This window comes from Thermochaetoides thermophila, assembly GCF_000221225.1.
Source record: "Thermochaetoides thermophila DSM 1495 unplaced genomic scaffold scf7180000011821, whole genome shotgun sequence".
Taxonomy (NCBI): Eukaryota; Fungi; Ascomycota; class Sordariomycetes; order Sordariales; family Chaetomiaceae; genus Thermochaetoides; species Thermochaetoides thermophila.
The window spans coordinates 530553-544875 of NW_006383037.1; the positions used below are offsets into that span (position 1 = coordinate 530553).

The 14323-nt window shown below is 54.2% G+C and overlaps 4 protein-coding genes across 4 annotated transcripts in view; 1 reads left to right on the top strand and 3 right to left on the bottom strand.

Moving 5' to 3' along the window:
* Window positions 1-346: 346 nt before the first annotated feature.
* On the bottom strand, window positions 347-1291 carry CTHT_0060530 (cellulase-like protein; the record flags this gene model as incomplete). The annotated part of the gene is made up of 3 exons (XM_006696306.1): window positions 347-621; window positions 747-777; window positions 854-1291. The coding sequence occupies 3 exons, from the start codon at window positions 1289-1291 to the stop codon at window positions 347-349; spliced, it is 744 nt and encodes a 247-aa protein (XP_006696369.1).
* Window positions 1292-2486: 1195 nt separating this feature from the next.
* Window positions 2487-5298, bottom strand: CTHT_0060540 (uncharacterized protein; the record flags this gene model as incomplete). The annotated part of the gene is made up of 5 exons (XM_006696307.1): window positions 2487-3479; window positions 3633-4171; window positions 4290-4472; window positions 4526-5083; window positions 5172-5298. The coding sequence occupies 5 exons, from the start codon at window positions 5296-5298 to the stop codon at window positions 2487-2489; spliced, it is 2400 nt and encodes a 799-aa protein (XP_006696370.1).
* Window positions 5299-9285: 3987 nt separating this feature from the next.
* CTHT_0060550 (putative high mobility group protein) lies at window positions 9286-10576 on the top strand (the record flags this gene model as incomplete). The annotated part of the gene is made up of 2 exons (XM_006696308.1): window positions 9286-9465; window positions 9668-10576. The coding sequence occupies 2 exons, from the start codon at window positions 9286-9288 to the stop codon at window positions 10574-10576; spliced, it is 1089 nt and encodes a 362-aa protein (XP_006696371.1).
* A 2287-nt stretch (window positions 10577-12863) lies between these two features.
* The window catches only part of CTHT_0060560 (urease-like protein), a gene marked incomplete at both ends in the record, with an annotated part of 2975 nt that continues 1515 nt past the window's right edge, over window positions 12864-14323 (bottom strand). Inside the window, 2 exons of the mRNA XM_006696309.1 lie at window positions 12864-13187; window positions 13244-14135. Of these exons, the coding sequence (XP_006696372.1) occupies window positions 12864-13187; window positions 13244-14135 (1216 nt within the window). The remainder of the gene's footprint in view (window positions 13188-13243; window positions 14136-14323) is intronic.

The window sequence follows — 14323 nt, forward strand, 5'->3', positions numbered from 1 at the left end:
ACGTACGTACGTACGTACGTACGTACGTACGTACGTACGTACGTACGTACGTACGTACGTACGTACGTACGTACGTACTACTACTACTACTACTACTACTCTCTCTCTCTCTCTCTCTCTCTCTCTCTCTCTCTCTCTCTCTCTCTCTCTCTCTCTCTCTCTCTCTCTCTCTCTCTCTCTCTCTCTCTCTCTCTCTCTCTCTCTCTCTCTCTCTCTCTCTCTCTCTCTTTCTCCCGCTCTTCTCTCTCCGTCTTCTCTCTCTCTTCTCTCTCTCTCCCTCTACTCTCATCTGCATCCCTTACTCACACCAAACTCAACCCTCTATTTTGATGCCCAGTTAACAACCTTAGGGAGTCCAAGTCGGGACAATCTCCGGTCCAGTCGGCGTCTGGTCGATGACATCCCGCTGTCGCACGCACTTGCTCTTGGCCGTGATGGCTGCCGGGCAAGCCACCTGCTTGAAAGAGACGTCCGGGTTGTCGGCACCCAGGAACCAGTCGAAACGCCAGTAGCAGCCGGCTTTGAGCGCCTCGGGGAAGCTGTCGCACTCGCTGCGCGAGCGGATCCCGCCGTACCGCTCACCCCAGCCGTTTGGAGGGGCGCCGTATTGTTGGGTGCAGGCTGGGATATAGAAGTTAGTATAATGTTCTATCAAAAGAGAAGGGAAGGGAAGATGAGGGAAGAGGAGAGGATTGGGGGGGGGGGGGAATTTGAAGAGATAAGGTTAGGGGCTAGCTGCGGCTTACCATTGAAGATACCAACACCACCACCAGGGATCTGCCAAGTCGGGGGTACATCAGTTCTCCCACTCAATCAAGTAAACAAGACCTCCTATTGATCAAGAACCACTCACAGCAATATCAAAATGATTACTCCCCAAATCCCCGCCCGTATTCGTCGCTTGCACAATCATCTTCTTCCCCGCCACCGGCCCACTGGTAAAAGTCAATTCATAACACGCACAGCACCAGTTGAATTCACTCTGGCCCGCGATCCTAACCGCCGCCCAGCCGTACGAGAGTGTCTCGTTCAGCGCCCAGGGCGATTGGTTTGAGCACATGAAAGCGCTGCCGCCCGAGTCGCAGCCGGAGCGCGTGTTGCCCCCATCGTTCAGGGGCTGGTCCTGCGCATTGCAAGTTTGCACTGGTTGCAGGGCGTTGGACTTTCCGGGCCAGGCGCATGAGGGCTTACAGCAATCCCAGTAGCGGGTTGTTCTGCCGGTGCCTTGGGCACCTTGGGCGTGAGCACCCGCAGCGAGGAGCAAGGGGAGGGCAAGCTGAGAGAGATGCATGATGGGTGGCCAGGGGAAATAGGGGAGAGGGAAAAAAAACAGAGCCTGATGCTGATGATTTACGGTACTGGCTTTGGATGAGATCACCAGGACAGAAATGATGAGATGGGCAAGGAAAAGGAAATATATATATATATATATATATACATATAGACATATACCCAAACCTCTCCAGCCTTCGTTCGGCTGCTGCGATCCCGGATATGATGCTTCTTCTTACCCCAGATGCTAGTTCATTTCATTCATGGATCGCAAAGCTATCCCTCCGGGAATTAGAAACCCGTAACCCACACAACAATGTTCACCCAGATTGCGTGCATTACCTCTCCGGAAGGGTCTCCGAGAGAGAGAAGCTCTGATGCGGCCATTTTGGCACTTCGAGACCCTATAATATATATATATATATATATATATATATGTGAACGGGGCTTTTCGGAGGTATCCTCCCACCAGGCATCACCACATGCGGTGCATATATATGCGAACAGGACGTCATCAACCGCTTGAAGGCATAAACATAACAAGCCTTGCTTTTGCTTCCCGCCCGGTCGGCACCACTTTCCCCAGGGATGTGCCAGCGGTATTGTTGATCCGGTATATTGACGCCCCGCATGGGGAGAGCCGAGTGGTGGGAAAGAAACACTCTGGGGAACAAAAAAGCAAACGCGGGGCCGAAGTGCGGAGGGGACAAGGGACATGGCCAAGGCTGCGGTTTTGAGCCGCGTGCCGGGTTAATTTGCTGTATGGGGAGATAGATATCTGGGGTTTGTGTTTTCTGGGGGGATGTGTAAGTGCCGCCGGCGGAACAATATGGGTATATAACAGTCACAGAGACAGGGCTTTGGACGTGGCATAACAGCCGTCTCGCTACGGCGGGATAACATCTCAGGAGAAACACTTCATAAGCGAGGAACCGTAAACACTACTCTTAAAGAGGGTATTTTCGTCTGCTCAAACTCAAGACTACCATAGAACACTACCTGGGTAGCCTATATAATAACCATCGAAAAAAAAAAAAAACACTTAGACAAACTAACAAACCCTCCCCCCCTAACTTCACCTCCCGCTTCCTACTAACCCTCCTTCCCCCCTCCAAAACATCTCATCACGATGGAGACGGGTATATGGCAGCAAGAAACAACCCACACCTGCCCCCAGGTCCAAATCACTCAAACCGCTCCGCAATCTGGGACACCTAATAACCCCATCCGTGGTGACGGCCGCCGCCATATCCCTCATCTTCATCATCATCCCTGCGACGGTAGTAACCGCCATAGCCGCCGCCATAGGTGGGACGCTCCTCCTCTTCCTCATCATCGTCACGGCGCCGGTGATAACCACCATAGCCACCGTCATAACCACCGCCATAAGAGGGACGCTCCTCATCGTCGTCGTCGTCACGACGACCGTAGCCGCCGCCGTAGCCGCCGCCATAGCTAGGGCGGTCTTCTTCCTCGTCGTCGCGACGACGTCCGTAGCCTCCGTAGGAAGGACGTTCCTCTTCGTCCTCCTCCTCATCATCATTCTTCCTTCCATAGCCGCTGCTCGAGCCGCCGTAGCCACCGCTAGAGTAGCTAGGCTTCTCCTCCTCCTCCTCCTCCTCCTCGCCCTTTCCGAATCTGCCCAACTCCTCCTTGAATCTCTTAGATCCAGCCGACAAGATATTATCAGTAAGACTGCTCAAAAAGCTCCCAAACCCGCTCCCCGTCCCACCAGATGTAATCTTCCCCTGTGCGACATCCGCAACACTCATTTTTAGCCCATCCACAATAGCCCCCGCCGCGGCCCCTGCAATCTTATCTTCAACAGTCTGGGGAGCCTCATTCCGATAATTCTTTTTCATCTTCAACTTCCCACCACAGCCATGTCCGCAGTCCTTCTGCCCTTCCTTATGGTTCTCCCCATTCTCTACGCCCTCGCGGGAAAGCTTGCGCCGGTACTCCTCGCGCTGCGACTCGGAGAGCTCGTCCTCCCACCAGGTGCGGATGGACTCGAAGATGAGCTGGCGGCCCTCTTCAGCGCCGTCGGGGCCCATGTCGCGCTGGGCAGGGTGGTGGAGGACGCCGTAGATGATTTTGTTAAGGAGGGAATCGACATCGAGGTCTTCATCGTCCCAGGCGGACATGATTTGCGGGACGACCCAGGAGACAACTTTGGAGGCGGTACGGCCTGCTATTTCGTTGAGGATCTGCGCTTGTTGTTAGCATTTTGTTAAAATAGTAGGGAGGAAAGGTGGTGGTGGTTTTGAAGGGGCCCCCGGCGGGAGGAGGAGGAGGAGAAGAGGGAGGGGGGGGGGTAAGGTGGGGAAAGAAGAGGGGGAAGAAGAAAGAGAGAACTGTACGTTAGTGAAATGATCCTTCGACAGCATAGAGTGCGTCGGATCGCTGCAATCATCATCCTCGAACACGATATGCTGCTCCCTCTTGGAACTCTCAATGATCTCGCTCGACCCGGTCTGCAACTCATTCTTGATCTGCTCGATCAGCGGAATCACGAAAGGAGCAATAATACTGAAAACCCAAAGGGAGAGCTGCTCCTCCAGTTGCTCAATGATCTTCGGCAGGATCGGCACCTTGTTGATCGCCCGGGAAATGTCCTGCAGCAGCTCGTCGTGGAATTGGATCGCCGGCATAATTTGCGCAAAGACTTGCTGCGCATACTGTGTCACTTCTTCGGGGTCGCGCGGCGAGATGGACAGAGTTTCGACTTGGGCTGCCTGCGCGTTCTGCTGGATGTCGTCTAGCTGGTCTTTCTTACCGCCGATGAGACCGTCGGGGATCTTGTCGAGGAGGTCACGAAGGATGCTGGTGTCGCCGTTCTTATACTGCTTCATCATGCCTTCGAGGTCGTCGATTTCGGATTGGATCATTTTATCGGAGACTGCTTTACTGTCAGAATCTTTTCTTTTTTTTTCTCTTTTTTTTTCCCATAAACAACCCGTGATTTGGATAATTTGGGAGAGGAGGAGGAAGGGGGGGCTGTTTTTTTTTTTGCTTACCCTCGCCCGTGACAGAATGTAGGAAGTCAACACCTCCAAAGGTACCAGTAACAATGGGGTAGACGGAGCCGCGGGTACCAGGAATCCTAAGCTTGGTGTTGCGGCCGACATGAGGGAAGACATCGCGCTCGCCGAGCTCAATCAGCGCCAGCTCGGTGTAGTTGCTGTGGGCGAAGAAGTCTGCTACCCGTCAGTCCAACTTCTCGTCAATCGACATCATCATGAAGAAGACTCACCCTCCAAGCAGTGCAGCCCCGTCCCAAGAAGCCTCAACGCCTCATACAAATCATCCTTATTCCCACTCCGCCCGTACTCCCGTCCCAGCTCGATACATTTCCCAAACAAATTCCTCACGTGCTTCGCACTGGTCATAATCCCAATCTTCTCATTCGCGATATAATTCTTCATTCCCGTCTCCTCATCAATCGCAAGTTCTGTCTCCTCATCCACAGGGCCCCTCAGTCTAGGATCATACTGCCTTGGATCCTGGCCCTCGCCATACCCCTTCGGATTGTCAATATGATCCTCAGGCCTGTAACAGCCCAGTCGTTCAGCGGTGACCTCGAACTCGCGGGAGCCGTAGCCGAAGGTGAGGAAGCCCAGGATGCAGAGCAGCAGGCGGATGGCTTCGGCCGAGACGAACTTGACCGTGCCGATATCGATCGCCTGTGAGTAGTCGCGCAGCCAGTTGCCGAAGTAGACGCGGGCGACCATCAGCTTGTCGAAGCGCTGGCCGCCGACGGCGCGTGCCATGACGATCTTGAGGAGGGCATCTTCGATATCGCCGTGGCGCCCTGTTATGTAATGGTCAGCACGTGCTCTACTACCTTCTAGGGAGCAGGTTGGGGGATGGGGAAAGTTGAGGAGAGGAAGGGAACTTACAGTTCTGCCCCTCAACCGAAGAGATACTAGCGATGTTTCCAGCACCGAACGCAAGCGTCGGGCGGACAAAGCAGAAGAAGAGGAGCAGCCCGATCAAGAACGACGAGAAGGGTTTGAGGGTCGCCATGGTGGTGGATGGCTAGCTTTTGGAGAGTGAAGTGGTTGCGTGGGCAAGCAGTCGCAGATAGATGTTGATGAAGAAAGGAAGAAGGAGGAGGAGAGGAAGAAGAAGAAGGAGAAGGAGAAGAAACGGAAGAGGCTAAGGTCAGATTCAGGAGTAGAAATCAAAGGAAATAAAACAAGAGACAAGAGTCTAGTGCTGGGTGCGGGGAAGGGAAGGGGGATCGGAAAGTCAGCAGCAGACTTTAAGTTACGAGAACCAGACCCCAGTCAGCACCCGGCAACGCAGCAGCATCAGCGGGCTCCCTCCGCTGCCCGGCGTATGGATCGTGGATCGAAGATGGTACCAGCGCCGGCCTATCGTTAGATCGGAACCAAGCCGCCTGTGGGTTCGTGATGGGTTCGGATGGAGGATGCGACACGCGGCCCCCTGGATCTTGTTTGGATCTGCTGTTTCAGCGGTGACTCGCTCTTGTTATGGATTCTCTTTTCTTTCTATCGACCAACTCGATTTCGACTCGAGTCAAGAAAGCAACCCGATCTCTTCTTTTATGTCCTTCCCTTCTTACAAAACGAGTTTCTCATCTACGGTACAGTCAAACCCCTCGGCATCCAACCCCATCTCCCTCGTCCTCCATCCCATACACAGCAGTGCTGTGATTCCAAGTTTCACAAACCCAGACCTAGACGCCAAGCACCAACCACTCAACTCTCCTCTTCGCGGGGCACGACTGAAGGCGGGGTCATCTTTCGCCCGCCCAACCACAACACGATTCTCAGTCAGCGGCCAAAGGAGGGGGAGGGGCACCAGCTGCTGTTGCTGCAGCGGTAGCTGTCCAGGGTCCCTGCCCGCCGCTGGCCGGGGCATTCCCAGCTCAGACCAAGGACAGAAGCGGGTGGGTCCAGGGTTTCGTCTTGTCACAAAGGTGAGGTGCCCCACTCCTCGGCTCTTCTGGGTTTGGAAGGAAGCCTGATTGGTTGGAGGTTTGACAAGGGGTGGGTGGGCTGGATGGTGCTTCAGATTTGCCGGGTTGTGGATGCGAATCGCCCGGTTGTGCGCCAGTGTGCCAGCTTTTCAGGGTTCCTCTTGTTTTTTTTTTTAAAGGCTCTCTGCTGTTTGTCATGCCCTGGCGAGTGAGCGGGCGGGCGGATTGATCACGGCCGAACCGGGTGCGAGCGGTTTGCCGTTGATAACGCCGTGCTGATTGGGACCGTGATAATTAAGCTACGGCATCATGATAGCAGTGATATATACAGTGAGGACAGTAAGTATTGCTGTCGATAGCACGGCAAGTTTGAATCATTGAGATTCTTAGCCATATCGATTTGATTTTGGTTTTTTTTGTTTTTTTTGTTTTTTTTGTTTTTTTGTTTTTTGTTTTTTTAAAAAAAACATTCACCTCCTCAATTGAAGACAGACTTTTTGACAAACAAAAAGCGAATGGGGTTGACGCAGCCGCTCCACACCCATAGCGACAACTGCACCGGCATTCAGCTGTGCCATCTTCTGCGCTGGAAACTTTTTTTTTCCTTAACAAATGAACGGTAGCCAACAAGTGCTCTGGCACTGCATGTCGACGTGGTTGCCTTTTCTGCAGGCGCCTGTATAGTTGCACGGGCCGTATCCTACTCCGTACAGTGTTGTATCGGCTTGACGCTGGACGCGTCTGCTAGAAGCTGGTAACACTGTTGTGTTACGCTCTCCGGACAGGGCATTTGTCAGGCTTTTGCTGGCCTGATCAAGGCTTGAGCACTCGATTGATCCGAGCCGGTGACTTCAGATATACTGTTGCTAGAAGTAAATCCTCGGGATTTGGTATAGTTACAGCACCCTTTGGTACTTGGAGACGCATTACGCATGTAAGAGGCTTGAGACGTGCTGGCTCGATGGCTTGCCGAGTGCCTAGATCGACAACGTAGCTACCTCTGCTCAGCATTCTGCACCATGAAAGATTTAAGATGCACACAGTGACCTTGAAGTGCCATGCTGTCAACAGATTACAACCACGGCTACCCTCGGATACGGCCCGGTCTGGCAGGCCCAGTGTCAAGAGCGCTCCATACGGGTTAGGTGCAAGCGATACATCTTCGAATTTGGGTCCAAGTTATCAGAACGAGGACCTGCTTTGGCTCCGAGTTCGAAACTCCATTGAGAGGACTTGGTGCTGTTGGCAGAGATGAGCCAATGCCCAGCCAGCTGTCTGGTGACCTGGATGGGGACTTGGACTCGAGCTGGGAAGCGTTCGGAAGACGCGGGGTAGACAGGCGCTGGTGATAGCTGCTCTCTCCGTCACAGCAGTTCAGCGGGAAATTGGCTGCTGGCCTGGGAATCCCACTGCCGATGACAGGGTCGCCTTTTGTTCCAGAGCCAGTGTTTGGTGGGAAGGGACTGCTGTGAGTCTTTTTTAGCTTGAACCGCTCACTGAGGAGGGTGCCTGTCATTCTGAAACGCTTGACCATGACCCAGGCCCAGGACCTAGACCTGGGAGGTTGGGCGTCCTGTGCGCTGAAAGTTGCCGAGCTGTCAGGCCCGAAGTGCTTCACGCTGCTCCGAACAGTTGCCGACGAGCCCCCCCCCCCACCCCCCCCTGCTGCTGCCGCCCTTCGGAACAGGATTGACTTCTTCCCGGGCGTGGGCACAGCCTTTTGCAGCGCCAAAAGGCCAAGCAAGCAGTGAGGACCGCAGGTTCGCCTCAACGCCGAGCATTTCTCCGAGCCAGCGAGCCAGTGGTGCAACACCACTGATGATCAAAAGCTGGGATTTGACAAATCAGCACCCCAGAGCTCGATTCTAATTCTGCCATTAAACGAGCGAATGTGGACACAACTACAAGAGTAGGTTTCTCAGATGTTCACTCAGGTATGGTTGAAAAGTATCCTTGGGCTGGATGAAATAGGCGATGGCGAAGAGAGACGAGAGGAGTGGTGATTGGAGTCTTGTCACACCATGAGACGTTGGATTGTGTTTTGGAGCTGGGTCACTTCACTCAAGAATAGTGGTGGATTGAATTACGAGAATCTGGTCGGTTGCTTGATTACTGGGCTGTGATGGGTGCAGAGTGCGGGGAGCAACACGAAAGGCAGCTTATCAGCAGTTGGTGCCTAAGAGTTGGAATTCCAATTCACTGTAAAGGCAGAGCGCCGAGGACAGGAGCATCAGAGCAGTTGCCCAGCGGGGGAGAGCAGCTGGAAGGCCGCTGTCGACGGGTGACAAATCAGCAAACAGGTACGTGCCAGCCAGCCAGCCAGCGACGCCAAACCAGAGCAGGGCCCGTGATTGCGTCAACGCCAGGTCCAGCGCTGCGCAGTTTTTCACCCTGGAGCCAGAGAGGACAGGCCAGAGAGGGCTGCGAGGGCACCCGAGAAAGAGGAGCTGTGCTGCGCGGGTGTGCACCGTGAGCCCTGGCCAGGCTGCCAGCGGGCCAGTCAGTGAGCGCAGTGGACGTTGCGAGTGGATCAGGCTCCTCAGACACCCCGGCAGTTGGGCGTGTGGTGCGCGTGATCTGATTTTTTTTTTGTTGACCACTCAAATCAGGCACTCCGGTCAGGTCCTGGGCTCTGGGACCCTCCAGCACTGAGCGCCGATTTTTGGCCTGCACCAATTTTTTTTTCTCGCTCCCACCCAGCCCAAGCCCCAAGTCACCCGCTAAATCAGCACTGGCTCCCCTTCCCAGCGCCACGCCTATAATTTTGCCTTACCCCGCCAACCCCCAAAATTCGTCACGAATTTTTCCTCCTGCTCTCTCCGTTCTTGCAGTGTCTCCCCCCCCCCTCACCACTCCCACCGCCCCCCTCCCCTCTTTTAGGCTTTCAGCGCTTGGCTTTGATCCCCAACCCTCCTTGGGCCTTTAATTCACTGCACCACTTGACTTAAGCATCGCAACCACAACAGCGCATTCATCCACTGTTTTTATATACCGCCCCAGCGAGGTCTCTTTGATCAACGCCAGCCAAGTGCGCCATTCCCACTAAAAATCGTCTACTACTGCCAACCATGCCGCGCCCTCCTAAGAACAAGCAGCCTGCTGTCGAGCCGCAGCCGGCTCCTGTGCCCGTAGCCCCCGCCGTCCACCACCAGATCCCCCAGCAGCCCATGGCCGTCGCGCCCCAAGCTCTCAACCTCAAGCAGACTCCCGTCATCGATGTCGCCCAGTTCATCCGCGTCAGGGATTCAGTAAGTCTCCCATTCCATTTCCATGATACCCCCCCCCTCCCCCAAACAATAAAACACACACATACACACACACACACATATATATATATATATACGCAAACGCGTAATTACGCTTCGCTTTTACAAAACACAACATACAACATTGCCAGAACATAATGTAGCTTCGGCTTCAATCTGCACAAACATTGCTAACACCTTGCAGGTCTACCAGCGGCTGCAGACTATTCAGGACTTGATTAGGAGCTTCTCCCAGGATTATCTGCGCCAGACCAACCTGCTCATTGGCGAGGGCACCACCATTGAAAATGGCAACGAACTGGATCGCATCGCCTCCTCCATCACCAACCTCATGCCGGCTGTTGTCCCGCAGCCCCAGCCGGTCGTCGAGGAGAAGAAGGAGCGCAAGAAGCGTCAGCACGACCCCAATGCCCCCAAGCGCCCCCTAACCCCCTACTTCCTGTACATGCAGACTGCCCGCCCCATCATCGCCGCCGACCTGGGCGAGAACTGCCCCAAGGGTGCCGTGCAGGATGAGGGCCAGCGCCGCTGGTCTGTCATGAGCCCTCAGGAGAAGCTGGGCTGGAACCAGGCCTATCAGTACAATCTGCGACTGTACAACGCGCGCGTGCACGCCTACAAGCACGGCAACATGAACGCCAAGAACATGACCGATGAGGAGGCCCGCATCTACGCTGACCAGCACAACATTCCCATGCCGCCGCTGGCGCACGCCGAGGAGCTGAACCAGCAGCAGAACGATCAAGAGGCGATCGCTGAGCAGCTCAAGCAGACCCAGAACCATGCCCAGGCTGCCGCGCAGGCCGCCCCCGTGCAGGAACAGCCCGCCTCTGTTGAGGAAGAGGCCCCCTCGGCCGAGGAGGAGCAGGCTCCCGCGAGCAAGACCCCTAAGAAGAAGGAAACTCGCAATAAGCGGAAGAGCATGGCGACTCCCGCCGCGCCGACCCCGGCGGCCGAGCCCGCGACGGACGCTAAGAGCGCCGCCGCCACGCCCGCCAGCCCCGAGACCAAGAAGCGCAAGCGCGTATCCAAGGCTGCTGAGCAGGTCGAGGAGCCGAAAAAGTCGAGTCGTAAGAAGAGCAAGAGCGGTTAAGCTTTCACGGGAGTGAAAAGTGTATGCTCTCTGTGTCTCTTTCTCAACTTGTTTTCATGACTCGGGTTTTCATCCTTAATGATACCTCCCTCTCTGCATCATCCTCATCTACTATTTGATACCCCCCTTCCTCCCTACTGGAGGTGCAGGTGTATCGTGTATGTACCTAGCTACGGTAACCAGGGCTTTGACGGACGGCGCGTCGGGCATTTCTCATCATGAAGCGGGCGGTCGGTTGGTTTTCGGCTTTTGTTTTTTTCTTTTACGAAAACGGACTCGGTGGTATAGTAGTTCACCAACCTAGGACACTGATAACAGCACGAAAGGAGGAGGGCGGCCATTGGTGATGGTTCGGTGAGAATCATGACTCTTATCTTTTCTTCTTCTGGACAGTCATGGTGGACGGGAAATGATTTGTCTGGCGTGTTGGTTGACTGGGTATGGCTGTATGTAACTGGTTGTTTTCTGTGTGGTATTGGGAGTATTATGAATGGGATTGTTTTGTGAGCATTGATTGTTGTTTCCTGTGCTTTTGAATGTGTGTGTGTGTGTGTGCTCTCTTTGTACTCACTATGAAATGGATCTCTCTGATCATGATGTGATAAGCTGGGACTTGAAAGGTATGCTTGGTTGGACTGTCATAGGTACCATGGCTTGTAACCCAATAACTAGAGCCTCATGTCTTTTGCCCTGTGATCAATATGCCGTCTTGCCCTTGGGATTACTGTGTCTCGCCTAATAGCCAGCTCTCTTGTCCGGCCTGGTCCCTGTGACTGGCCAGCCGTCACTTGGGTTACACAAGCCTGCCTGTCGCCAACCATTAATTACATGCTCACACAAGCCCAGAACCTTGAGGAGAGGGAGCCGACCTTGCACCAACAATTTTTGTGTCTCTTGGATTTCTCTACCCTTTAGGAACGAAAATAAACCCCCTTCAGCCTTCAGGTACGCTTTTCTGCCCACTACACCCACTTCCCAGTTCTTCGGGCCAGTTAAACATTCATGCAACAGGAACAGGGACATTGCAGGTATAAGGCAAAAAATCCGCCTGTTTATCTCTTGACACTCTGCCTAAACTGGCCTATAGCTTTCCCTCCGGGGCTGCCAACTACCCGCCTTTGACAACTCTAACGCCTCACTCGCTCAATGAAACGGCCTAACGCAGTGTTATTTAGTGATCGAACACCCACTTCTATGTCTAACTCAATGGCGTCAGAAACCCTCCGTAGTGGACTAACAACAGCTACAAGGTTCTACTTCTCTTTCCCCAATCAACTTCTTGGAGCACAGACGTCGCGTCGTTCTCACAGGGATTCAACCCTCCTCTCCCTTCCCCCCCTCCCTCCTTCGCGCGCCTTTCTTTTCTCTTAACTTTTCTATAGCTCTCTAAACAAGAAGTCCTCGCCTTAGCAAGGTCGTCGAAAAAAAAATAAACCCACTAGCCAAGTATGAAGTGATACGCGATCTTATGATACACGATCTTGATATTATAGCATGCTCCGGTCACGACTAAATTCGGAGAGAGAGAGAGAGAGAGAGAGAGAGAGACTTTACAAGACCCGGACAAAGTCATGCAAGGAGTCAACCGTTCCGATCAGTTAATTGCCCCACCAGATCAGGAGAGGCCTGGAACCCGACGACCTCCAGAAGAGAATGTGTCAAGACTCGGGGTTTCCTCGGTTGTCCTTGCTAACATTCCAAGGGTAGCAGGCTTCTTGGAGCTGAGTGGCCGTTTTCAGTTTCTTAGCAGCCAGGCCTAATCCTAATCATGGTTAAGCCAAGGCATGCTCCTCTAGTTCGAATCCCTTCCCATGAACCATGTTTTTTTTTTTTTGTTTTTTTACTAAATTATATAGATAGAGGGCCGTCTCCCATTGTTGCTTCCAACCCACTTAAAACTGTGAGGTATACTAGCGAGTGCTATCTGTCAGTATGGTAGACGGGACAAAGGTAAATGACTGGCTGAAGTATATGTAGTTGATCGTCTCAAGGCTCATCTCACATTACGCAGATCCAGGCACTGTGTAAGACAACACTTTTCCTATCATACAAAGGCGAACCTGAGTCTCTGCTGTAGCAAAGCCAGAGCACTAACCACAAGACTTTGGTGAGGGGAACGGTGCCCTTGAATCTCACCCCCGGGAAAATTATCTTCATATAACGTTCAAGAACACTGAAGAAAGGAACTTACGCTGAACTTCAACATGATTAACGCACATTACAACTTTCCTCCTCCCCCCTCCTCCCTCCCCCCCCCCCCAACCACCCAAACACCCCCTTCTCCTCCTTAGAATACATAAGCAAACTGTGCCATCGGCAGTTCTGAACTCGGCTCCGCCTTGCAAACCACACCATCCGCTTCCACCGTATACCTCTCCGGATCGACCTTCATCCTGGGCATGGCATCGTTGTACTTCATATCCCGCTTACTCACCGTCCTGCAGCCCTTCACGGGCTCAACCCTCTTCTTGAGGCCATACTCTGTCACCGTGCCATTTTCAAGCGACGCTCGCGACACAAACGCCACGCTCGCGTGTCCCGGGAGGTAGGACGCGAACATGGGGCGCGCGATGACGGGCTCGATAGTGGGGACCGAGCCGTTGGGGTCGCCCTAGGACTTTGTCAGAATGTAGAATAAAGCGAAATGGAAGGGCAAGGGAGACTCACCATCTGCGCCCAAGCGATAAAACCACCCTTCAAGACCATTTCCGGCTTCGTCCCAAACCAAGCCGGCTCCCAAAGAACCAAATCGGCCAGCTTGCCCACCTCCACACTCCCAATCAAATGCCCCATGCCTTGCGCCAGCGCGGGGTTAATCGTGTACTTACTCACGTACCGCTTCACCCTGAAGTTATCCGCTCCCGTCCCCTCATCCTCCTTCAACGGCCCCCGCTGCAGCTTATTCTTGTGCGCGGTATGCCACGTGCGCAATACAACCTCTCCACACCGGCCCATGGCTTGCGAGTCCGAGCTCATCATGCTGATGGCGCCCAAATCGTGCAGAACGTCCTCAGCAGCGATGGTCTCCGCGCGGATGCGCGACTCCGCGAACGCCACGTCCTCGGGGATGTCCTTGGAGAGATGGTGGCAGACCATCATCATGTCGAGGTGCTCGTCTAACGTGTTCTTGGTGTACGGCCTGGTCGGGTTTGTGCTAGACGGCAACACGTTCGGGTGCTCCACGACGCGAATGATATCCGGAGCGTGCCCGCCGCCGGCGCCCTCCGTATGATACGTATGAATAGTCCGCCCCTTGAAGGCCGCCACGGAGGACTCGACGAAGCCGGATTCGTTGAGCGTGTCGGTGTGGATGAGGCACTGCACGTCGAGCTCGTCGCAGACGGAGAGGCAAGAGTCGATGGCAGCGGGTGTCGAGCCCCAGTCTTCGTGGAGCTTGAGGCCGCAGGCACCGGCGAGCACCTGTTCGCGGAGCGCGAGGGGGTCGCTGTCGTTGCCCTTGCCGGTTATGCCTATGTTGAGGGGGAGAGAGTCGGTTGATTGAAGCATGGAGCGGATGTAGAATGCGCCGGGGGAGCAGGTTGTTGCGTTGGTGCCGGTGCTAAAGACGTCAGTAGGGGTTTTGCATTACTTCTCAGAAGGAAGGGAGGAGGGGAGAGGGGAGAGGGGAGAGAGGGGAGAGGGGAGAGGGGAGAGGGGAAAGGGAAGGGGGAGAGGGAGAGGGAGAGGGAAGGGAAGGGAGAGGGAGAGGGAGAGGGAAGGGAAGGGAAGGGAGAGGGAGAGGGAAGG